General features: G+C 41.3%; 1 protein-coding gene across 1 annotated transcript in view; it reads left to right on the top strand.

Moving 5' to 3' along the window:
• The window catches only part of LOC132895634 (mediator of RNA polymerase II transcription subunit 31-like), a 110667-nt gene that overhangs the window by 66687 nt on the left and 17401 nt on the right, over nt 1–26579 (top strand). Inside the window, exons 3-9 of the mRNA XM_060936415.1 lie at nt 17590–17640; nt 17750–17928; nt 20832–20933; nt 21064–21132; nt 24920–25068; nt 25200–25242; nt 25356–25400. Coding sequence (XP_060792398.1) covers nt 17590–17640; nt 17750–17928; nt 20832–20933; nt 21064–21132; nt 24920–25068; nt 25200–25242; nt 25356–25400 — 638 coding nt within the window. The remainder of the gene's footprint in view (nt 1–17589; nt 17641–17749; nt 17929–20831; nt 20934–21063; nt 21133–24919; nt 25069–25199; nt 25243–25355; nt 25401–26579) is intronic.

A 26579-nucleotide genomic window follows, 5' to 3' on the forward strand; every position in this document is an offset into this window, starting at 1 on the left:
TCTACTGTTGAAAATAGCACACGGGCATTGTTCATATTCCTGCTGATGATATTGGAGAAGAAAGACTGTCTTGCTTTACGAATTTCATAATTATAATTACAAAGCATCTCTTTATGGATTTGATAATGAATGTGAAGTTTAGATTTGCGCCATTTTCTTTCAGTCTTTCTACATTAAACTGTGGGTGGTAGAAAAAGGGCAACTGGACTTGCTTGAAGATTCTTGAAAACGTTTCGCCTCTCGTCCAAAAGGCTTCCTCAGTTCTGTCTGACTAATAGGGAGTATCAGATATTTATCCTCTCCTGGCTCAGAATCAGAATCAGAATTCTGATGACCAGCTCATCTAAGGTGTCACTGAGGCATCATGTTGGTGTGGGTCGCTGGAGGCTGGGTGTGAATGGCGAGTCATTAGGGTGATCAAAGGATTGCCCGTTAGGGTGATCAATGGCAATCTGACTCTCTCTGTCCTCCTGTGAGTCCCCGAAAACAGCTGGGTTCTGGCGTACACCCAGCCGTCTGGGAAGAGTGTCCAAGACCACCTTGTAGATGGTTGACAAATGATGTCTTAGACCCCCACCTCTGTTCAGTGATGGCCGTTCCAGGTTTACAAAAATGGCTTCTTTGACTCCTCGCTCATACCAACGATCCTCTCTGGCTAAAATGCGTACGTCACAATCCCGAAATGAGTGTCCTTCATTGTTAAGATGAATGTAGACAGCCAAGTCCTGGCCTGAGGAGCTGGCTCTCCTGTGTTGGGCCAAGTGCCTGTATAGCGGTTGCTTCGTCTCCCCAATATACGAATTTGTGCAATTCTCACTGCACTGAATTGCATACACTACGTTGTCCTGTTTGTGTCTGGGTATTCTGTCCTTAGGGTGGACCAGTTTCTGCTTCAGGGTGTTATTGGGTCTGAAATGTACTGGAATGTTGTGTTTGTAGAAGATCCTCCTGAGTTTCTCAGATAGACCAGAAATGTAGGGAATGACAATGTTCTTGCGTTTGTTCCTGTTATCATCCTTGTCAGTTATGTTCCTTTTTATGCTCTTTAGGAAAGCCCAGTTGGGATAACCGCAATTCTGAAGTGCTTTCTTGATATGGTTCTGCTCCTTCTCTTTTCCCTCTAATGTTGTAGGAATGTTCTGAGCCCTGTGTTGCAAGGTTCTAATGACCCCCAATTTATGTTCCAGTGGGTGGTGAGAGTCGAAAAGTAGGTACTGGTCTGTGTGTGTGGGTTTCCGGTAGACCTCGATACTAAGGCTTCTGTCTTGTCTAATGTGTACATCACAATCCAAGAAGGCTAGATTATTCCCACTGACATCCTCCCGAGTGAAGTTGATGTTGCTATCCACTGCATTGATGTGTTTCGAGAAAGCTTCCACCTCCTGGATTTTGATTTTAACCCAAGTATCATCCACGTATCTAAACCAATGGCTGGGAGCAACTCCTGCAAAAGTGGTCAAAGCTATATGTTCCACTTCCTCCATGTATAAATTAGCCACAATAGGGGACACTGGTGATCCCATGGCGCATCCATGCTTCTGTCTGTAGAAACTTTCATTAAACTGGAAATAAGTGGTAGTCAGGCAGTATGTATGACCTGGATGATTGAGAATCTTCACAGACGTCTTTCTACATTCTCTCTTTAGCAGTTTAACAGCCGGGTACTGCTTCCATGGTGCTTTCTGCTTATCATTGACTCTTTTTATTTTGAATGGAGCAATATCATCCATAATTTGGGTCATATTTAAATTAAAAAATTCCAGTAAATCATCTACAGAGTCTGACATTTTGGTTGAGTTCTGAGAGAGAGCTTGCTTAAAAAGAGCACATGTGTTGTCGTTTATGACTCTCCTGCCTATAGTCGTTGAGCTATTCTGAATGTGAGGAGACATAGAAACTTCAAAGAAAACACAGAAATGATCAGATAAGGCCAGGTCAACAACAGTATAAGAAACAGTAAGACCCTTTGTGATGACGAGGTCAAGAGTATGACCACGAGAGTGGGTCGGTCCCTGTACATGTTGTACTAGGTTAAAGTTAACAATAATTGCAAATAGTTCTTTGGCATAAATGTTATCAGTATTATCTACATGCAAGTTAAAATCCCCAGATATAATAAGACAATCAAACTCTAAGCAAATGACTGATAACAATTCACCAAACTCTTCAAGAAAGACTTTGGCTGAATGTCTCGGAGGCCTGTAAATAGTTAATAATAATAATAATAATAATAATAATAATGTTAGGAGAGCATGTAACAAGTGCACATAAGTGTTCAAAGGACATAAAATCACCAAGTGAGGATTGTTTACATTGAAAAGAGACTTTGAATATATTTGCGATCCCTCCACCTTTCCCTTGTCGGGTAACATTCAAAAAATTAAAATTTGGGGGAGCTGCTTCGATAAGGGTGGTAGCACTATTTGCTTGATCCAGCCAGGTTTCAGTTAGAAGCAAAAAATCAAGATTGTGTTTGCAAATAAGATCATTAATTAAAAATGACTTGTTTAAAAGTGATCTAATGTTCAGAAGGGCTAGTTTTACAGTAATATTTGGTTGTGCACTCTGATGCTGTTTTAAAACAGGAAGGAGATTAGATTGGTTCACCCCCAGGGTTAAATGTGCTCTATGTTTTCTGTTTCTTATCAACACAGGAATAGTGTCAACATTGGATCCCTGCTTTTTTCTACATCCATTTGCAGGGACCCAGAGTACATCAAACAAGACTTTCTAAATGTTCCATTTGGTTTGAGGGTGAAAGGACTGGAGATGACATGTATCTTTTGGATGGTGAAAAAGATTTGTAGCCAGCTGAAAGTCCTGGACGAACACAATTTTGATGAACTGGGTACACTGCTTGTCGTGACAAATTTGGGCTGGAAAAAGAGAGTGTAGCCATAGGAAGCAATTTTTTCATGCTATTTGGGAAATCCATCCGAGGAGAAGTGGAGTCGTCTGTCCTTGAATGTTGGGAGGCCTGCAAGTCAGATGTTTGTGTGTCCTTGATGACGACTTGCAAAGATGATTGTTTAGGCTTTGTAACTATGTTAGTCTGCGACATCTTATCAACTGTTTTCCTCAGTGCTGGCTGAGAAAAGATTGCAAGTTTATAGTGGTCTGCTAAGACTTTGGCTCCAATCCAGCTGAGTTCAGTGCTATTTGGCTTGTAGAATTCTTTGCGATTCCAAAAAAGATTAAAATTGTCTATGAAATTCATACCAAATGAAGAACAAGTTTTTCCAAGCCAGGTGTTAAGACTGAAGAGTCGAGAAAAAGCAAAACTTCTTCTCGCTGGGAGTGGGCCACTGATAAAAGATTGAATTCCAGTCTTATAGAGCTCAGAAAAAAGTTTTCTGAAATCATCTTGGACAAACAGCTGTTCTCTGAAAACATCGTTTGCTCCCACATGTACAACAATACGCTTAATCGTTTTATGCTCGGACATGAGTTTCAAAATGCTGTCTTTGGTGTCAGAGATGGATGCATTTGGAAGACAACAAATAATCATCTCATAACCTTTTAATTGTCTTACAGTGGAATCACCAAGAACAAGGGTTGTGGGATCAGGTGGTGTTACGAGCTGCTTTTTGCCTCTTCTCACAGCTCTTCGATCTTGGTGCGATCTCTTTTTACTATGTGTTTGTCCACTTGACAAATCCTCTTCCACATCCCTGAGGCATTCAAATTTGTTCTGAAGCTTTATGGGCTGTGGATTTTCCATAGGATTGTAGATCCTATTGTAATTTGTAGAACGAGCTGGTGTTGAAGTAATTACTCTTCTGTTTTTGTTTTTGGGCTTAGCACCCATCATTTGCCAGTTTTCAGTACTCACATTTTGTACAGCTTGAGTTATGAATTCTTCCACTTGGTCTGCAATGTCCTCAGTCTGTCGGAGCGCAATCTCTGCATTCTCAGCCACTGTTTCTGTACTCCTTTCCTGAGATATCGCTTTTAATTCGTCCGTCTTTGGCAGAGCATTAATCTTTGATTCCAGAATAGAAATCCTCTGTTCTAATTCCATGCATTTTCTGCAGGATTTTTTGCTTCCTGGCATTTAAAAAAAAAAAAAAAGTGGAAATTAAAATTAAATTAAAAGCTTATAAAGATGAAAAGAGAGAAAAAAAGTGGAAATTCAATGAGAAAGTAAAGTATAGAAATAAAGATTAAGAAAGCAGGAGCAAAGCAAAGAAGCGTCCTACTCGCTTGAGTAGGAGGAGCAAGAGTCACCTAAAAAACATTTCCAAACTAAGAGGACTTATGTCAAAAAATGATCTGGAAAAACTTATACATGCCTTCATCTCTAGTAGGGTTGATTACTGCAATGGCCTTTTCACAGGCCTGCCAAAAAAGACCATCAAACAACTTCAGCTGGTTCAAAATGCAGCGGCTAGGGTTCTCACACGAACAAAAAGAACAGAGCACATTACTCCAATTCTAAGGTCCCTTCACTGGCTTCCAGTAAGCTACAGAATTGACTTTAAAGCATTGCTGCTGGTATACAAATCTCTAAATGGTACAGGGCCCAATTACCTCTCTGATATGTTGCAGCAGCCTAACCCAATCAGATCTACCAGATCAAAACAGAAAAATTTACTATTAAAACCAGTTGTTAAAACAAAGTATGGTGAAGCAGCTTTTAGCTACTATGCAGTACAGCTATGGAACCAACTGCCAGAGGACATTAAAAATGCTCCTGCTGTTGGCAGTTTTAAATCTAGGTTAAAGACCAAGCTATTTTCAGATGCTTTCTGTTAAATAATTAATATTGTCTTCTTTTTTTAATAATTTTTACTTTCTCTGCATGTTTTAAATTTACTTTAATTTTAACTTTATTCTATTTTATTCTTTATTCTATTCTGCTGGTTTCTTTTTTTCTCCTATTTCTACTTAATTTTATTATTTTATTTCTACTATTGTTTAATTCTTATTATTTTCTTTTAATTAATTGTTTTAGAATAAAAATAAAATTTTATGTAATTTTATTTCTCTATTGTTTACTGTTTTTGTTTTTACTTCTGTAAAGCACATTGAACTGCCACTGTGTATGAAATGTCTCATCTCATCATCTCTAGCCGCTTTATCCTTCTACAGGGTCGCAGGCAAGCTGGAGCCTATCCCAGCTGACTACGGGCGAAAGGCGGGGTACACCCTGGACAAGTCGCCAGGTCATCACAGGGCTGACACATAGACACAGACAACCATTCACACTCACATTCACACCTACGGTCAATTTAGAGTCACCAGTTAACCTAACCTGCATGTCTTTGGACTGTGGGGGAAACCGGAGCACCCAGAGGAAACCCACGCGGACACGGGGAGAACATGCAAACTCCACACAGAAAGGCCCTCGCCGGCCCCGGGGCTCGAACCCAGGACCTTCTTGCTGTGAGGCGACAGCGCTAACCACTACACCACCGTGCCGCCATGTATGAAATGTGCTATATAAATAAACTTGCCTTGCCTCTCTGCCTGTTTAGCCATGCGTAAGGCATAATTGATCGATCGCAAGTGGTTGGCGCGACGCAATGGGTAGCCTAGATTTTTTTCTAGCGTGAGAAATTGGAGGTATGGCGTGTGAAGACAATCAAATGCTTGTGTCTCGCGCTCATTGCATGAGAGTTGGCAGCCCAGCCTTTACATAGTCTAGCACTGGTTGCCGATGGAAGATAGCCTAGTTAAGACGTGTGCCCAGTGCGCTCAAAGATACCAAATGGAAACATTGGTTAAAATGATCTTCTTGCACATTTTCTTACCAGTTGCAGTGACAAACATTAACTCATAATAAACGTATCAAAATAACAAAACGAACCATTCACTTACAACATACTTAAGGCACACACGGGCACAGTCGAAAAACTGTTTGCTTCCCTAGTCAGCAACACCTGCATTCAATTTTTCCCTTCATAATAAAGGCCTAGTGTGGACTGCAATGACCCGGTATACACAAAACAAATAGACAACCCCCTGGTGGCATGGAGCAAAATTACAGGACATGACAAAGAGTTATATTTCATGACACTCAATGAATTGTGGCTCATACACACCCACCCCTAATTGCATCTGCCAGAGCAATTACACCACATTGAAATGAGACATAAATACCAAAAGAAAAAAGAAAGAAAATATAGATAGGGAAAACAGGTGTTCAGCTAGTCTTAAGCTTCATTAAGCAAACATATTTTTGTTATGGGTCGTTCAATGATGTTTGTTTTGGTTTTCAAATGAACCACACATACCAGACCCCTCTTATCATGGAAGGTTTGCAAAACTCTTCCTAGCATCCATGACCCATGTGGTGCTGTGGAGTTTGCAACCAAGATGAGGTCTCCAGGAACAAAACTTCTCTTCTCCTGGTTGCATTTTTGACGCTCCTGTAGCAGAAGTAAGTATTCACGGATCCACCTTTTCCAAAAGAGATCTGAGATGTACTGGGTTTGTTTCCACCTTCTCCTTGCATAAAGATCAGTCTTATCGAACAGCCCTGGTGGGAGCACTGGTTTTCCTTTGAGGAGCAGCAGATGGTTGGGCGTCAATGCCTCAAGGTCGTTGGGGTCTTCTGACAGCCTTGTGATGGGGCGATCGTTGAGCATGGCTTCAACTTCGCAGAGCACAGTATAGAACATTTCATCATCTGGGGTTTGCTGATGGAGCACAGAGTGCAAAACCCTTCTGATCATCCGTATCATGCACTCCCAAGCGCCACCATGATGGGACCCGGCTGGAGGGTTGAAGCTCCACTTGATTCCTCTCTCGGACAAGGCTCTTTCAATGCGATCGTGATTCAAGGCGGATAAGGCCTCTCGCAGCTCTCTTTCCGCACCCACAAAGTTAGTGCCATTGTCTGATCTCAAATGCACTACTTGTCCTCTACAACAGATGAACCTTTGCAGTGCATTGATGCATGAGTCTGTGTCAAGGGAGTAGGCCACTTCCAGGTGCACAGCCCTGCTTGTCATACAAGTGAACACTACGCCATATCTCTTCACAATGCTGCACCCTCTTTTCATGTCAACAGGCCCAAAATAATCTATGCCCACGTTGGTGAATGGCGGTAGATCTGGAACCACTCTCTCTTCCGGCAGGTCTGCCATTTTTTGTTGACCAGGTTTTGCACCATGGAGTTTACAGGTGAAGCATCTGGATATGATCTTCCTCACTGCAGTAGATCCATTTGTGATCCAGTATTTTCTCCTTGCCAAGGAAAGAACATGATTTCTGCCTCCATGTCCAAACTGTAGATGGAGGTGACAGAGGATAAGGTCAGAGATGTGCTGATCCTTTGACAAGATGAAGGGATTTTTAATGTCGTCAGGAATTGCTGCCTTATTCAGCCATCCCCCGACTCATAGAAGTCCTTTGTCTAAAACTGGATTCAATTTGAAGATGCTGCTACTTCTCGGCACTTGTGGTTTGCCCTGGGTCAGTGCAGCGAATTCAGTTGGGAATGTCTCTTGCTGGCAAAAAGCAATTATGGAGGTCTCAGCTTCCAAGAGATCTTCCAAAGTCACTTTCTGATTCCCAAGTAATGAGAATGTTTGCATTTCCTTTTGCATATCCAGCTTTGCTGCTCCAATAGCACTGTTGTTTGCAAGTTCAATCTCTTATTTTCTTGCTCAGTTTGAGCAGAGTTCCTTTCAATTTCATGAGCCATGCAACAGCAACCTTCAATCTTTGCCAATCAGAGAAATAAGTTATCAGTTGCGATGTGGCATTGGTGTCAACAACTATTGCATTGACCGACAAACTTTTCTTTACTTCTGGGTCATTGACAGTGACACTTGTATCCACAGGAAATGTCGGCTACATGTTTTCAGGTTCCCATAGAAATTCTGTGCCTTTCATCCATCTACTCTTCACAAGATCTTCTGCACTAAACCCATGTGAAGCATTGTCAGCAGGATTCAAGGACGTGGGAATGTACCGCCACTGCTCAATTTCGGAGTTGTCCCTGATGGTGGTTACCCTGTTGGCAACAAATGTTTGAAATCTGCGGTCCTCATTCTTTATATACTTGAGAACTGATGTGCTGTCAGTCCAAAAGCAGGTTTTTCAGTGGCAACTCAAGCTCTGATTTAAACATCTTGTCCACTCGTACTGCAACAATGGCAGCAGTGAGCTCCAAATGGGGAATGGTGACAGGCTTCAAGGGAGCCACTCTGGCTTTGCCAAATAGGAAAGCAACATGAACCCTCTCTTCCATGTTTTGCATCCTCAGGTAAGTAGCCATGCCATATCCATTCTGGCTTGCATCAGAAAAGTGATGTAATTGGGCACTGACCATCCTCCCAAAACCTTCAGGCTTCAAACATCTGTGGATCTTGAAATGTGCCACCTTCTCAAGATCTGTCAACCATTTATTCCACTTCTGCTGAAAAGCTGGAGGTATTGGAGCGTCCCAATCACATTTCATCCTGCATAACTCCTGCAACAGCAGCTTGGCGGGTAATACTAGAGGTGCCAGGAATCCTAGTGGATCGTAGATGGAACTGGTAATGGATAACATGCCTCGCTTGGTTGGCGGCTTCTCCTTGACTTTCAGCTTGAATTTGAAAGTATCTGTCTCCACTGCAAGCCCAAAGCTCTATCTAATGGCAGCTTATCCCTATCCAGATCAAGCTCATGCAGGTTCTTGGACTTGAGATTCTGTGGGAGGCTTTGAAACACTTTTCGGCTGTTACTGATCCATTGAGTGAGGGTGAAACCTCCTTTGCTGCAAATGGCTGTGAGGTTCTTAACCATGGTGACTGCTTCCTCCTCAGATGGCAGACTCAACAGATTATCCATATAGAAGTTGCGGTTGACCGTTTCAATCACTTCTATTGGAAAGTTAGCCTGGTTGTCTTCTGCGATCTTTCTAAGAGCAAGGCAGGCAACACTGGGAGATGAAACTGCTCCAAATAAATGGACAGTCATGTGATGCTCCACAAGATCTTGTTCCAGGTTATCTTGAGGCCACCACAAGAATCGTAAGTAGTCCCGGTGCTCTTCTGCCACCTTCACCTGGTGGAACATAGCTTTTATGTCTGCCATGATGGCTACCTGTTCCTGTCTGAACCTCATTAGAACTCCGACCAATGAGCTGGTGAGGTTCGGTCCTTGCAACAGTTGACTGTTTAGCGAGGCTCCTTTGAATTCTGCACCACAGTCAAACACCACCCGCAGCTTTCCTTTGCGCGGATGGTACATGCCATGGTGTGGGTTGTACCACACCTTCCCTGTTGGCGTTTTACACTGATGTTGAAGCACTTCTTCGGTATAGCCATTGCTTATGACGTCAGAAAGAAAGTTCTTGTACTCCTCATGAAAGCTTGCATCTTTCTGCAGTCTCCTTTTCAGACCACGAACACATTGCATAGCAACACTGAGGTTGTTCGGCATCAAAACATCTTTCCCTTTGAAAGGCAGTTGGAAGGAGTAGTGTCCATTCTGAAGCTGGGCAGAGTTTTCCATTATCTCCACAAACTTCTTATCTTCCCTTGACATTTCTTCCTGTTCTACAGAAGCTCGCTCATTGAAGTCATAGTTGTACTGACTTGTTAACAGTTCTTCAATTCTGTCAATGGCAATTCTGTTGGCATTAACTGAAGGGTGGTCACTTTCACAATTGCTACTGCCCTGTAACGGACCATTTATTACCCACCCCAATAGGGTTCTGATCGCGTAGGGTCCATCTTCACGACTGTTAATCACCTCCCATGGCTCCATCAACCTGGAGGCATTTTGTGCCGATTAACAAGTCAACACCAGCATTTATGTGGGGGATTTTCACATTCTCTAAATACAGCCATTTTCTCAGCCCCCTTTCGCTGATTATGTTGGCTGTGGAGACGGGCATTTCTTCCTGTGTGCACACTTTGGGAAGTGGAGAGAAGCACTTCTCAGAAAGTCCTGAAATCTCCAGGCTGTCGACAACAGAGCTTTCAACCACATTATCATGGCCCAAGGTGTGGATGTGAAGCTTGAATTTGCGTCCCTCCACATTCAATTTTTCAATGAGCTTCCTGGTGCAGAACGTTCCTGTACTTCTGTACTTCCTGGGTCTAGGAAAGCATGGGTTTCAATAATCTTGTTTCCTTTTGAGCACTTCACCTTAACAGGCAAGATGGGAAGAATTCCATTGCAGTGGCCAGCCCCTGTAAGGCCAAAAGCTGAGGATGTTGAACAGCTGTCGGAGGTCTTCGACTGCTCTGTATCCATCTGCTCACCATCCTTCTGATCCTTTTGAGTGACTCTTTCCTTCTCTCCAATATGCTGGAATGCGTTCAGTTACACTTTTTGCAAGTGATGCACCTGTCACAGTTCTTGCTCAAGTGTCCTGTGCATAAGCAACTGAAACACAGGCCTTTCTCCTTTAGAAAGTCCAGTTTCTCCCTGCATGCCTTTCTTCCCAGCTTAAAACACTGTTGCAATTTATGACCACTAATATTGCAATACTGGCAGGAGATTGAATTGTTCTTGGTAGATGTCACTTTGTTCTGTGCCTTCTTCTCATCACCATCTTGTGTGCTAGAGCCATCCTCAATGGCCACCTGTATAGCAAAGCTGTTTCCTCTCAGGTGTAGTTTCATGTGTGACTTAGTTGTCTTGGTAGCTCCTTTGCTAGCAGGTGCAGTGTCTTGTATGTCACCGAAGACTGGATCTGAAGTGATTCCGACCTGTTGCTCAATAAACTTCACAATGTCTAAAAACTGTGCTCTTCGTTTGGTTTTCTCCAGTATCTCACATGCCTTTGTTCTCCACTTGTCTGAGTTTGTATGGGAGCTTCTGACTCAGTATCTTGATATTTGCTGGCATGTTCAGTTCCTCCAAGTACTGAAGATCAACCATAGCATTGCAACACTCGCAGAGGAAAAGCCCATAAGCCTTGAGTGCTTTGGTGTCCTCAGCTTTGATACTTGTCCATCCTATGACTTTCTCCATGTAGGCAGCAGTTATCTTAAACTCATTCCCAAAGTGCTCTTTCAGCAATGTCTTGGCAACAGCAAATCCAGTGTCGGCAGTCATATGAAGGCAGCTGCATACAATTTCCCTTGGCTGCCCTCTAGTGAATTGTTTGAGATTGTACAAACAGTCTCCTTTAGAGGTTGTCTTTACTTCCACACAGTGCTTGAACGCCTTCATAAATGTGTTGAACTGCAGAGGATCTCCATCATAAATTGGAATTTCTCTGCGTGGCAGCTGTTGTGAAGTTTGCATTTGAACCAGAAGAGCTGTTATGTCATTCTGTTGTTGCAGCAGATTATAGAGATCAGCTGTTTGATTTTGGCCTTGCAGGGGTTGAAACGCTTGCTGACCCAGAGCAGGTTGAAAGTCTTGACTGAAGTTGAGGTTAGACTGTAACTGGGGCTGTTGAGAGCCCTGATTGATAATTGGCTTTGGCTGTGCTGCAAGACGAGTGGGTGGTGGCCCCCCTAGTGGCCTTGCAAATGATGTCACATTTTGCTGTGGTAAAGATACATGCTGCTGTGATGACGGAGGCACATATGTTGGGGCCTGTGGATTGAGAGAGGTGAGCTTAGGTTTAGTCCCCTTCCTGATGTATGAAGCCTTCCCATTAGATTTCCTTGAGTGGATGCTGCTATCGGCCTGTAGCACTACTAGCTTAGCTGCAATTTCTGCCATCTCCATGTCAAGCTCAAGTTGCTCCTTTTTCCTCTTCACAGTGAGCTCCATATCCTCCAGTGCGTGTTTGTCCTTTAACGCAGCAGCTCGAGCCATGAGCGCGGCCTGTTCCGCCTCTGCCTTACGTCTGGCTGAAGAAGTTGAGGATCTGCTACTTGAGCTACTACTTGAGCCATGGTGCCTTGACTGCACATTTGAAATGCTGTCTTCAGGTCGGATCTCATCTTCCTCTTCCTCATCTTTTCCACCAGCAGCTCCAGTTCCATTTCTTACATGAGCCTCCTTTCCAGTTTCATCATTGAAAACAGCAGTTTGAATTTGCTCAGCTTGAGTTCCAGTTTGACCCAGCAAATCATCATCATCATCAGAAGAGTGTTTGTAAAAAGTTTGTGCTACGGCGAGCAAAGTTCCTTTCAGACGATTACGAGACAGTCAATTACCAATGCATTGGATTTACGAGAGAATGTGTGCGCACAAAATTACCATGGCCATTCAAAACATACCCCCAATCGTGTGTTGGCCAGCTTTGATGAGTGGTGCCGTGGTGTGATGACTCTGGTAATGCCGCGTCTCCTGTAGCGAGCTCCAGTGCGGATCCAATTAGAAACTGTCTTCGGCAACGCCAAACATTTGCCCTCCTCACATCCGGATCCACAAACGAACAAGTCGGCGTCTTCTTGCTGAACCGTACAATCCAATGGAAGCAGTTTTTCGACGTAAATGTGCAGACTAAGTCCCTTTACATAGTCTAGCACTGGTTGCCGATGGAAGATAGCCTAGTTAAGACGTGTGCCCAGTGCGCTCAAAGATACCAAATGGAAGCATCAGTTAAAATGATCTTCTTGCACATTTATTTTCTTACCAGTTGCAGTGACAAACATTAACTCATAATAAATGTATCAAAATAACAAAAACCATTCACTTACAACATACTTAAGGCACACACAGGCACAGTCGAAAAACTGTTTGCTTCCCCAGTCAGCAACACCTGCATTCAATTTTTCCCTTCATAATAAAGGCCTAGTGTGGACTGCAATGACCCGGTATACACAAAACAAATAGACAACCCCCTGGTGGCATGGAGCAAAATTACAGGACATGACAAAGAGTTACATTTCATGACACTCAATGAATTATGGCTCATACATCCATTGTGTCTGGGGAGGGAGCAAATATTGCAAACAATTCATCATCAACCAAGAATACCCCATTAGGCTAAGCTTATTTCATTGTGGCCTTGGGTTAATTTTGAGGGCATATAACAAAAGAATAGGGTTTTAGCAAAAGCTAGACATTGTGAGGTGGCAATGGAGTTGACATCACCTCCTCCACTTTCGAGTAGCCTGCACCTTGCACCAAAATTTCTCTGCTTGCACTTTCACTTCGCTTGCGTGCAGTGAGTTGTTGCAGGTAATGCCCAGAAAACCCGGAGTGGATTTTCAGTGGTATGTGTATTCTCTTATCGATCAAGTGGAATGGATTCTTTCACGAAGCAATAGAAATGGCACTGGGTGAACTAATATTTTATGTTAAATGTGGGGGGGTCCAAATGAAGAATTATGAAATGTGAAGGGGACACATCCCCTTCACATTCAATGGTGGTGACGTCCATGGTTGTAGGTAATGCCCGGAAAACCCGGAGTGGATTTTCAGTGGTATGTGTATTCCCTTGTCGATCAAGTGGAATGAATTCTTTCACGAAACAATAGAAACAGCGCTGGGTGAACTAATATTTTATGTTAACTGTGGGGGGGGGGGGGGGGGTCCAAACAAAGAACATGTCCCCTTCACATTCAATGGTGGCAACATCCATGTACCAGGATTCAAGTGAACAGCTTGAAAGAAAGAGTAAGAGGGTGTGCACGTAAAACAAATGTCAACTACAGAGGACACAAGTCTATGGGTTGGTTCTCAGGAGGATAAAATATCTATCAGCAATTAAAATGTTTAGGGAAGTGAAATTGCCGGGTAACTACAGTTGCCGTTGTATAAATGGTGCCTCCCAGTATCGCCTCCCTAAATTATCATGATAATGGAGGAATCTTTCCTACATGCAAACAGTAAAACATTTTAAAAATAAAAAATAAATTTAAAAAACCCACAAATGCTTACCTGTGCAGTCTTTGAATTGGGAAACTTTTTTTTTTTGCTAGCTCCGAAAAATGGTCCACAAATCGAAAATATTGGGCATGCGTGTTAGGACTGCTTCTCTAAGTACATCAATGCAGTGGATCTCATCAATTTCACCTGGGAGGACATCAGTGGGAATAATCTAGCCTTCTTGGATTGTGATGTACACATTAGACAAGACAGAAGCCTTAGCATCGAGGTCTACTGGAAACCCACACACACAGACCAGTACCTACTCTTCGACTCATACCACCAACTGGAACACAAATTGGGGGTCATTAGGACCTTGCAACACAGGGCTCAGAACATTCCTACAGTGGTAGAGGGAAAAAAGGAGCAGAATCACATCAAGAAAGCACTTCAGAACTGCGGGTATCCCAACTGGGCTTTCTTCAAGAACAGAAAAGCAACATAATGGACAAGGAGGATAACAGGAACAAATGCAAGAACATTGTCATTCCCTGCATTTCTGGTCTATCTGAGAAACCCAGGAGGATCTTCTATAAACACAACATTCCGGTACATTTCAGACCCAGTAACACCCTGAAGCAGAAACTGGTCCACCCTAAGGACAGAATAGCCAGACACAAACAGGACAACGTAGTGTATGCAATTCAGTGCAGTGAGGAATGCACGGACTCATATATTGGGAAAACAAAACAACCGCTTCACAGGTGCTTGGCTCAACACAGGAGAGCCAGTTCCTCAGGCCAGGACTCTGCTGTCTATCTTCATCTTAACAACAAAGGACACTCATTTTAGGATTGCAACGTACGCATTTTAGCCAGAGAGGATCGTTGGTATGAGCGAGGAGCTAAAGAAGCCATTTTTGTCAACCTGGAATGGCCATCACTGAACAGAGGTGGTGGTCTAAGACATCATTTATCAGCCACCTACAATGCAGTCCTTGGCGCACTTCCCAGACAACTGAATGCACACCAAAACCCAGCTGTTTTCAGTGACTCACAGGAGGACAGAGAGAACCAACAATCCATTGATCACCCCAATGACTCTTTTGGCCATTCACACCCAGCCCCCAGTGACCCACACCAACTGGATGACTCAATGACACCTTAGGTTTGCTTTTCATCCATGAGAGGATAAATACCTGATACTCCCTATTAGTCAGACAGAACTGAAGAAGCCTTTCGGATGAGAGGTGAAACGTCTTCAAGAATCTTCAAGCAAGTGTAACGGAGGTCAGGCAGTCAGGGGACACAAGATGGACTGGGGTTTTTTGTACATTTATTTCCCTTTAGAAAAATAAAACAAATAAGCCTTCAGGCTCTGGTGTACATTGAACGTGCAGCATCCGATGCAGTGCAAAGCTTTTCCTCTCTTTTTCATAATGACAAAACTATATTCATATAAAAGAATGAAAATATTGTTTCCATAAGGAATGCATTGTAACTGCAATACCAAAACTTATTCATTTTACACATTCACATACTATATACATTCACATTTGGACTGGAGCAGCATACCTTTAGAAAAATAAAACAAATAAGCCTTCAGGCTCCGGTGTACATTGAATGTACAGCATCTGCACAAACAAAATAACAGAATTGCACCACGTTACATGGGCTAATTACATGCATTCATCGTTCACGCAGCACCAGTGTTGCCAACTTGGCGACTTTCTCGCTAAATCTGCCGACTTTCTTTGTCAAAAGTGACTAGTGACAAATCTAGCGACTTTTCTGGTGTTTTGGAGACTCTGACGTGAAGGCACGTATATTTCTGCAGGTACTGTCCTCAACAAGCAGCAGGTGCTGCCGTGAGCCCCTTTGCCGTCCCACAGCACTCACAGGCAGTCAGTGTCACAGCGGCCCCGTGCAGCAGTCCCAGCTACAGTCAGAGCGGAGAGGAGTGGTGGGGGCACTCCTCTCCGCTCCAGACTTCTAATGAATCGCGCATCATGTGCAAAGCCGCCGCTATTCCTGCCCTGGCTTACAGAGCGGGATGTAAATGTAAATGTTTCTTCACTGTCACACTAAAATAAATCACTGCATTTTACTCACACAGCCTCAGTCACTTACCTCGTCCACTGTGTGTGTGCCTCTGACATAAGCTAAACATCTAGCTAGCTAGCTCATCATGTCTCAGTCTAAACTGTACACTCAGAAATACAGAAAGGAGTGAGAATCAAACCCTGAATTCAAAGGCTGGTTGAAACAGTTTATTGGGGATGATACACGGGCATACTGCCTGTATTGTAAGGCTGATTTCTATGCCAAACTTTGTGACATAAAAAAAACACATGGCAACTCAAAAACATACTCAAAAGGCAAAGCCTTATAGCAGTTCCACCCAAAGCAAGCTGCCATTAATGTGTAAAAAAAGTGACTCTGCAAAAAGGCTGAAGCCACCATGGCATTAGCTCTTGCTGAACACTTTTCCCTGCTGGCATGTGATCACATTGGGGAAGCATGTAAAGCTGCTTTCTCAGACTCCACTGCTGCTACTTACTTCAAAATGCACAGGACAAAGTGCACAGAAATGATTAATGGTGTTCTAGCACCATACTTTCTAAAAAAGTTGGTTGCAGATGTGGGTGACTAGCGTTTCAGCCTCCTCCTCGATGAGTCCATGGATGTAAGTGTTTCTAAGTACTTGGGGGTTGTGATAAGGTACTTCAGTGACACCAAACACACAATTGTCTCAACATTTCTGGGGCTAGTTGAGTTGGAGGGAGGAGATGTCAGATCTATAGCCTGAGCTGTTGTGGCTTTCCTGGAGAAGTCTTGTCTTAAAAAAGAGAAACTCCTGGGGATAGGGACTGACAATGCCTCCGTTATGACGGGGATTAACAATGGGGTTCATAAAGTGCTGAAGGAGGAGTATGGCCTTAAAGATCTGGTTCTTATTCGCTGTGTATGTCACTCTCTGCAGCTTGCTGTGAGCCATGCTTCCAATGACACCATCCCCCATAGTGTGGAGTACTTGGTACGGGAGACTGGTTTTGTAACTTTCTGACAAGTAATCTACTCACTCTCAAGGTAACCTAAACATAATCAATTTTTTTCTAAGGTAATATTAGAACAATTGAAAAACATTACTTACATGTATTAGATGGGCAAAGGGTACTGTGCTGAGCTGTGAAATGTCTGACACAAGCACAATTCACAGTTCCCACCAAACGCTGGAGTAAATGCATGCGGGTCGGTTCTGACCCATGTGTTTAAACTTGATGTAGAATTACAAAAGCTGTGCTTGTTCATAACTTAAGAAAGGAAAAATAAAAATGATTATTTGTGTTAAACAAAAACAAGATATTTACTGCATATTTGGAAAAGTAAATGACAAAATGAATTTATTTCAAAAGTATATCATGGAAACACTCAGCCATACATGAAATAACCTGGAAAATGAATGCAGGTCGTTTTTGACCCATGTTGTGCATTAGAAGGGTAGTGATACAAAAAGGGTTTTTATTCAAAAAGTAAGAAAGGAAAAAATAAAATAAGGATGTATGATGATCAAAAACAAGTTAATTGAGGAATACCTTGAATACTGAATGATGGAATTAATTTATTGCAAAGATATAGAAGATAAAAACTCAGCCGGGTCACTTTTGACCCATGTTTTGCATCAAAGGGTTAATGCAACCTGATCTAATCATGTCACATGCAACTGTTTCTTGTAGAAAAGCTGTGTGTAGAGTGTCGGATCCTGGTGCTCTGGGGCAGAACTCAGGTCCACCAGGAGAAAGAGCAGCTTGTTAATTCAAGTTGAACTTTTCAGAGTTTGGTCACTGATCAGAGAGCGTGTCTGAGCGGTGAGGTTTTATTTATAGCTGTTTCTCTTCTCCTGTTTCATTTTTTCCTCCACCTGAAGGTTTCCCCCTTCCACTGGATCAGTTCTGTGGATCTGAATTGAGGCTGGAAGGTAAGTTTCTGTGCACTGATCATTTCTGAGCTCAACCAAGTGCACTGTCACAGAGTATTATTATTATTATTATTATTATTATTATTATTATTATTGTTATTATTATTAGCTTGGACAATGAATAGAGAAGGTAACTCACAGCTGAATGGAGGTCCAACTTGTGAAACATCAGATGCTCCATCAGACTCCAGCTCTGTGTGTGGAGGATTTGGGAGGAAAATGAGGAGCTGCATCCCTGGCAACTTCAAAACGGAGATCATAGAGATACTGAAATTAGCTGGACCTGTGGTAAGAGCAAGCAAAGACCACTACATGCCATGTTCAGTGAACTACTGACATTAACTACTGAGATTCCAGTCGAATGGCTGCAGTGATGAATTTAGTCAGAGATGTACAGCATATGATATAAATGCATGCTTTATTATTAACATAAATGTATAAATTGCTCATAATAAATGAATTCATGAATAAGTTTCCCTTCACAGCAAAACCAAACAGTGTTAAATTAAGACCTACAGTATTTTTGTCTCCAACTGGATGTGCATATGGATACTGAAAGGGTTAATTTAACATTGGAGAGTTTGCTGTGTTGTTATAAAGACAGCAACTGGGAATAAAGAGCTTATAGTTTTTCTGTATTTTGTATTTGATAATTTGCATGTAAGTAGGGTTAATAATTATAGCTTAGTTTTTTTTTGGCTCTGCTTTGCCACCTGTTCTGTTTCACCATGAGTCGCCTAGGGTTAAGTCAAAGCATGAATATTATTATTATTATTGTTAGTAGTAGTAGTAGTAGTTTTATCATTATTATCCTTGTTGTTGTTTCCCAATTCATTTAATTGGGACCACAATGGAAATAAGTGTTTTTACACTTTATTTTGTCATCCTTAGTTTAGTTTCATGTTTATCAGTTGTATTGTATTTGTTTACTCTATTTCTGATTTGCATGGGATTTTTACCTGAATAAATTATATCTATCTATCTATCTATCTATCTATCTATCTATCTATCTATCTATCTATCTATCTATCTATCTATCTATCTATCTATATACATTCATATATTAACTCTTATTTCTATATCAATAACAATCAAAATTATTGCATGTTCCTACATACCGTATATACAGGATGTCCCAAAACTCTCTACACTCTCAGAAAATAAAGTCTATTACATTATTGTACCTTTACTGCTACAGTGGTTTGTCACTGATGCAGGACCTTCTAAGGTACTTATTTGTACCCTTTAAATACTGCTAGGGAACATGTATGCACCTTTTTGGCCCTTAAAAGGTCCACATGGTTACTTTGAGGTCCAATAATGAGCTCTAGGAGGTACATTAGTGTAGCCTGGGACAGAAATGGACTCCTACTGTACCCCTATTTCTGACGGTGCATACATAGAGGAAATTAACACTTTTTTTTAAGCAAAATGTAACTTCACATTTCTTTACAAACACACACACGGAGTCGTCTCCATATTGGTGTTAACACGTCTTGTGTTGTGCATGCAGTCGCACTTGAAATGCGTTCCTTTAAAATCCACTGAAATTTCTGCTGTAGCCATGAGATGATATCAGTATGACGTTCTTTTCTCAGGCATTTTTAAAAGTTGCTTGAAAAAAGTACAGTATGAAATTGTGCCCTGTGTATGGAGATTTTTTGAGACATCTTGCACATTACTTCCAGACCTACAGTGGCATGCAAAAGTTTGGGCACCCTTGCTGAAAATGTCTGTTACTGTGAATAGTTAAGTGAGCAGAAGATGAACTGATCACCAAAAGGCATAAAGGTAAAGACGAGACATTTCTTTTCAGCGTTTTATGTAAGATTTGTGTATTATTTTTGTTTTGTACAATTGGAGAGTGAAAAAAGAAAAGGAACATCATGCGAAAGTTTGGGCACCCCAAAACATTTGAGTTCTCAGGTAACTTTTACCAAGGTTCCAGACCTTAATGAGCTTATTGAGCTGTGGCTTGTTCAAATTCTTCGTTAGGAAAGGTCAGATGATGCAGATTTCAAAGCTGTATAGATTCTCTGACTCCTCAAACTTGTCCCTAAAATCAACAGCCATGGGCTCCTCTAAGCAACTCCCTAGTATTCTGAAAATAAAATAATTGATGCTCACAAAGCATCAAGGCTACAAGAACATAGCAAAGTGTTTTCAGGTAGCTGCTTCCTCAGATTGTAATGTTATTAAGAAATGGCAGTTAACAGAAACAGTGGAAATCAAGGTGAGGTCTGGAAGATGAAGAAAACTTTCTGAAAGAACTGCTTGTTGGATTGCTAGAAAGGCAAAAAGGGTGCCAAATTCCAGGAAAAGAACACCTCTCCAACTCTGAAGCATGGGTGTGGATTGATTATGCTTTCGGGTTGTGTTGCAGCCAGTGGCACAGGGCACATTTCATTGGTCGAGGGAAGCATGGATTCGAATAAATACCAGCAAACTCTGGACACAAACATCACACCATCTGTAAAAAAGTTGAAGTTAAAAAGAGGATGGGTCCTACAATAAGACGATGATCCAAAACACACCTCAAAATCTACAATGGAATACCTTAAGAGGCATAAGCTGAAGGTTTTGCCCTGGCCCTCACAGTCCCCTGACCTAAACATCATTAAAAATCTGTGGATAGATCTCAAAAGAGCAGTGCATGCAAGACAGCCCAGGAAACTTGTAGAACTGGAAGCCTTTTGCAAGGTCGAATGCATGAAAATCCCCCAGGTAAGAACTGAAAGCTTATTAGCTGGCTACAAAAAGTGTTTACAAGCTGTGATACTTGCCAAAGGGGTTGTTACTAAGTACTGACCATGTCAGGTGCCCAAACTTTTGCTTCAGGTCCTTTTCATTTTTTGGTATTTTACGCCTGTAAATGATGGAAATAAAAATGTAATATTGTGGAAAATATTAAAGAAATGTGTCATCTTTACCTTTATGCCTTTTGGTGATGAGTTCATCTTCTGCTTACTTAACTATTCACAGTAACAGACATTTTCAGCAAGGGTGCCCAAACTTTTGCATGCCACTGTACTTCAAGATAATGTAAGAGATAGAGGTGAGCTTTCTGTCATTTTCTGTCTAAATTCTGTCATGGACACAGAACATAAGTTTGTATCAAGTTGTTTGCTACTGATAAACCCCAAAATTGTATCATTAGGGACCGTGATATCCGTGTTTCTTTCCATGCACAGTTTGTTTCACAGTTGATGATCTTCATGATCAGTTTCATCAGCACCGTGTTTTGTGGACACCTGGGGAAAACCGAGTTAGCCAGTGTTGCTCTGGCTATAGCTGTAAGTGAATGCACATGAAATCCACCAAGGTGTCGTACAGAATGTTCTGTATGTCGTATTGAAACTGTTCAGTTAATGATGTGTGTGTGTGTGTGTGTGTGTGTGTGTGTGTGTGTGTTTCTTTTGTCAGGTTATTAATGTCACAGGCCTGTGTGTTGGGATAGGTTTGGCATCGGCATGTGACACACTTATCTCTCAGGTGAGCTTTCTGTCATTTTCTGTCTGAATTCTGTCATGGAGACAGAACATTTTACTGTTTGTTTGTTTGTTTGTTTGTTTGTTTGTTTGTTTGTTTGTTTAAAATAAGAGTCATTTGAATTATAAAAAGAAAAAAACCTAAATGATTTTCTTTTGCCATTGGAAGTCTGTCTTTTTTTTTTTTTTTATCAGTACAACTTTATTAGTATTTCCCAAAAGGGACTTTCAATGCCAATTTACAATGCAGTAAAAAACAAACAACTATTTACAAGAGAAAAATTGCATTAACATAATAAACCTGTTCCAATAATAATCTCATGATACTCCTGATAATCAAATAATACTAACATACTAATCCTAATTCAAATAATAGTTCAAAATCCAAATAAAACTAGACAGACACTGTGACTAAAATCATGGTGGTTTGCGCTAGCTCTTACAAACTGGGACGTCTGGTCACTGTACCCTATAGATCTGGAACGGTAAGAGATAGAGAATGATGCTTAGTGAGGGATAAAAAGCTCATTTTTCATGGTTCATTGCAGTTCAGTGATCCAGATCAGCACCAAAAGTCATAGCAACATAATTCAGCCCAGAGGTATTCTTCATGTGAAATTTGGTGATGATTGGTTGAAAACTGAGGGAGAAACAGCATCCTAAAAAGCATTACGATAATAATAATAATAATAATAATAATAATAATAATAATAATAAAGTAGAAAGGTCATGAGTGAGAGTAACAATTTGCGCTACCACTGCTAGTGCAAATGAATAATCCTAAAAATCTGAACTATCCTAAAACTATCCCTAATCCTGAAATAATGTAATAAAGCAAATAATCCAAAAAATCTCAGAAAAAAAAAAAATTCTATACCAATAAATAAAATCTATATCAATGATCCTTGTCAAAATCAGAGAGAGAGAGAGAGAGAGAGAGAGAGAGAGAGAATATAAGTAAAACTCACAGCTTAGACAACTATAAATCATAAACGAGCCCACAACTCTTTCAGGTGTCTGGAATAACATAATAACCAACCAAGTTTAATTATCAAGCTGCTCAGAGCCAGATGTACACACATCTGGTGGCGTCTGAAATTAACATTCAGTTTTTCCAAAGCTGTAGTTCATCATGCAAAGCTGTCGACTCTCTGCATGAAACATAAGGCAAGTAAATATATGATGGGATTGAATGCAGCTTGGAGAGGAACCGTCAGGGCCTTCTAGGTCTTCAGAGAAAGCCCAAACATATCAGCGTTTCAAATGTTATATTTAATTTCTTTCATAATTTCATTGTAATTATTCTCTTCTAATTCTAATTTGGCCTTGTTTTCTATCAAATGTGCTTCAGAAATGAAAGAGCATTTACTGTCCTGAAAACATTAAAATTGAGTTTTCTAGTGAGATTTTTTTTGTTTGTTGTATCTAGGCTAAGAAGAGTTTAGAACTGCTCACTCATTGGTTAGGACTTCATTGTTGGGACAGAAGGCCATGGCAGTATATGTTTATGTAGGAAGTGACAGATGATTTAACCAATCAGATTTTGATTTATAGTGGGAGGGGCCAAAAATTTATCACCCTCAGCCTTCTCAAAGGCCAATGTGAGCTTAATCGTGAGTCAGTGCAGCAGTGAAGTCACCTTCCAGCCAGTGTAGCGTTCATCAGTAGTGTTAGCAAATGCTAATAAAGCAGTCAAGCCAGTGCTATCTATCAAGAGCAAATAGCACAGACTAATGACTGAGAAACTAAGATTTCTGTCTCCAGACTCTTCTTCCATGCTGCACACTCACTACAGTATTTTTCACTCAGATTTAAGTATTCATTTCCCTGAGTAATTTACTTAGTTACTTCTAAAACCAACATTGATGGCTACACACAATGGAGCGACCTGGCAGCCTGCCACTAATCCCTTGGAAAATCTTTTGCCCTGTTGCTTTTTTGATGTCTGGCTAAGTTTTGGCTGAGCTCAAGTCCCAGGTTTAATAGTAACAGTTCGCCACTGATGCAGCTGATATGAATTTATACTTGCTCAGATTTCTCACTTTCAGTAAATGCTTTTCCTGATCGGTGAATCCGGGGCCTATCCCAGGAACACTGGGTGTGAGACAGGAATACTCTCTGGATAGAACGCCTATCTATTGTGCAGGGTACAATGCGCACATTTTCACCCATGGGGCAATTCCTCATAGCCTACTGGCTACCTACTGACATTTTTTGGACAGTGGAAGGAAACCAGAGAACACGAGGACACAGAGAATATACTGTACAAAAGGATCCTGATTTCAGGATCAAACTAAGGACCCTGGAGCTGTAAGGCAGCAGTGTGACCTGCTATGCCACAACAATTTGATTACTAATATGGTTTAATAATAAAAGCTGCACAGCATTCACTTGCTCTTTCATACAAAAGCATGTAGTTAATCTGTCATCCATTTTTTTTGTTCTTGGCTTGTATAACATTTGGTCAACAGCCAGTGTTACTAAAGTCTGGGATAATATGTTAAATGTCATGGACAGATGTGAAGAAATTGTCGTCACAGTGGTCATGATGTACAGTAGTGTATACGCACAGTAAACAGGGTTGCCAAGTTGGTGAATTTTGCTCAGGGTAAAATAAGAAAGTGTGGCATGCTGGTGTAGCAGGTAACACTTCCATCTCATAGCTCCAGGGTCCCTGGTTTGATCCTGAGCTCAGTTGCTGTCTTGCTTCGTCATGTTATACATAGGTGTCAACACGAATGGGTACACACTCTCAGAAAATAAAGTACGTTATTGTATCTTTAGCGGTACAGCGGCTTGTCACTGGGACAGTTCCCTCTAAGGTACTTATATGTACTCTTTATATGAAGAGTTTGGTTCCAAAATGCGATAAACGCCAAATTTGAAAAACTGAAATTCCCGCCACCAAACCATCAGCAATTATCATATCTTACTCGTACCATATTCAGTTTTCACCAAAATGCTATATCTGCCATTGATTTACACACTGCATTACAGCCTTTCATTCCAAAACGCAACAAGCGCCATCACCAATTTTTCTCAAAACCAGACATATCCATTTGGCCAATACAAGGCCACCATTGGCGTGAAGTCTTCGAAGACGGCTGTGCCCATGAAATAGGAAATTACTTCATCACTTCTCGCATTTATTGGACAATTTCACGCTGAATTATGAATAATTTTGATAAAATAATATAAAAAATAATCTATAAAATAAAATAATCTGTCATGAAAGAACATGGTTAAATGCACTTTAAATAGAAAGGGATATGTAGCATTTTGGGGGGAAATGCCATGGCGTGGATATGTAGCGACTTGACAAAAAAATAATTACTTGGTTCAGTTAAAAGCTGTTAATTAGTTCTGGATTTAATTTTTGAAGTTTATTATCATTAAGGAGTTAGTTAATACATTTTAAAACAGGATACAGTGGTTTTCCTTTTATCACTTCCTGTAATCAGAAAAAGTGATTTTTCTTGAAACAATGGAATTGGATATATAGTGTTTTAGAACCAGACTCTTCATATACTACTTGGGAACATAAGTACCTTTTTGGCCCTAAAAAGGTACACAGTTACCTTGAGGTCCAGTAATGAGCCCTAGGGGATACATTATTGCAGACTGTACCTTGGGGGACAGAAATGAACTCCTACTGTACCCCTTTTTCTGACAGTGTAGACATTGGTCATCTTACCCGTAACATGTCGCTATTAAAAAGTTCAAGAACTGAACATCCTGATTAACTGAAAATCTTGGGGATGATAATTTAACTTTGTCACCTTTCTCTGCAGACGTTTGGGAGCAATAACCTGAAGCGTGTTGGAGTGATCCTGCAGAGGGGCATCCTCATCCTTCTGCTGGCCTGCTTCCCCTGCTGGGCCATCCTGATCAACACCGAGTCCATCCTGCTGGCTGTTCGACAAAGCCCCAGAGTAGCCAGGTATGTCCAGTCTGTTTGACCTGATGTTCATATGAACAATCAGTGAAACTCTAAGATTCTGTAACTTCACTTAAAAGACATGATGTGCAGTTTTCAAATGCGATGATACACCGCTTTCTTTTTCTCTGCAGTCTCTCACAGCTGTATGTAAAGATATACATGCCTGCTCTGCCTGTGAGTTTTTCCCATCTGTGCACTTCCGTGTTTTTCCCATGAGGTTGAGCTTTGTTTTTTTTTTTAATGTTCTTAAATGTTATGTTCCTGATTTTTTTTCTTCTTTCATTCAGGCTGCTTTTATGTACCAGTTGCAATCAAAATATTTGCAGAATCAGGTAAAAAAAAAAAATTCTATTAAGATTTTGGTTCACACCAATCAGCCATAAAATTAAAACCACTGACAGGTGAAGAAGTGAATAACATTGATTATCTCATTACAATGGCACCTGTCATGGGGTGGGATATATTAGACAGTAAGAAAGAGAACAGTCAGTTCTTAAAGTTGATGTGTTGGAAACAGGAAAAATGGGCAAGCGTAAGGAATGACTTTGACAAGGGCCAAACTGTGATAGTGAGATGACTAGGTCTGAGCATCTCCAAAATGGCACATCTTGTGGGGTGTTTATGGTATGCAGTGGTTAGTACCGAACAAAAGTGGTCCAAGGATCAAAAGGACAACCGGTGAACCGGCGATAGGGTCATGGGTGTCGAAGGCTCATTGATTTGCATGGGGCACGAAAGCTAGAACATGTGGTCCAATCCAGAAGAACAGAAGAGCGACTGTAGCACAAACTGCTGAAAAAGTTAATCTTGACACCTTTTTGTTTTAGCTCTTCTGTAGGATTGTTTCATATGTTCTAGCCTTCGTGCCTCATGTGAATCAACGAGCCTTTGACACCATGACCCTGTCGCCGGTTCACCGGTTGTCCTTTGGATCCTTGGACCACTTTTGTTCAGTACTAACCACTGCATACCGGGAACACTCCACAAGATGTGCCATTTTGGAGATGCTCAGACCCAGTCATCTCACCATCACAATTTGACCTTTGTCAAAGTCGCTCCTTGCGCTTGCCCATTTTTCCTGCTTCCAACACATCAACTTCAAGAACTGACTTTTCTCTTTCTTGCTGCCTAATATATCCCACCCCGTGACAGGTGCCACTGTAATGAGATAATCAATGTTGTTCACTTCTTCACCTATCAGTGGTTTTAATTTTATGCATTGACTGGCCACTTTATTAGGAACCCCTGTACGTTCATACAGTTATCCAGTCAGCCAATCATGTAGCAGGAGCATAATGTGTAAAATCATGCAGACAACAGGGCAAGAGTTTCAGTCAATGTTTACATCACATATCAGAATGGGGGAAAAAATGTGATCTCATTGACTTTGTCCGTGACATGGGTGCTGTGCCAGATGGCCCGGTTTAAAGTATTTCAGAAACTGCAACCACACAATTCTGCATAAACTGTAGAGACTGTGCATGAAAATCAGGTGATCAGCTGTTTTTTAA

The sequence above is a fragment of the Neoarius graeffei genome, chromosome 12 (genome assembly GCF_027579695.1).
Source record: "Neoarius graeffei isolate fNeoGra1 chromosome 12, fNeoGra1.pri, whole genome shotgun sequence".
NCBI lineage: Eukaryota > Metazoa > Chordata > Actinopteri > Siluriformes > Ariidae > Neoarius > Neoarius graeffei.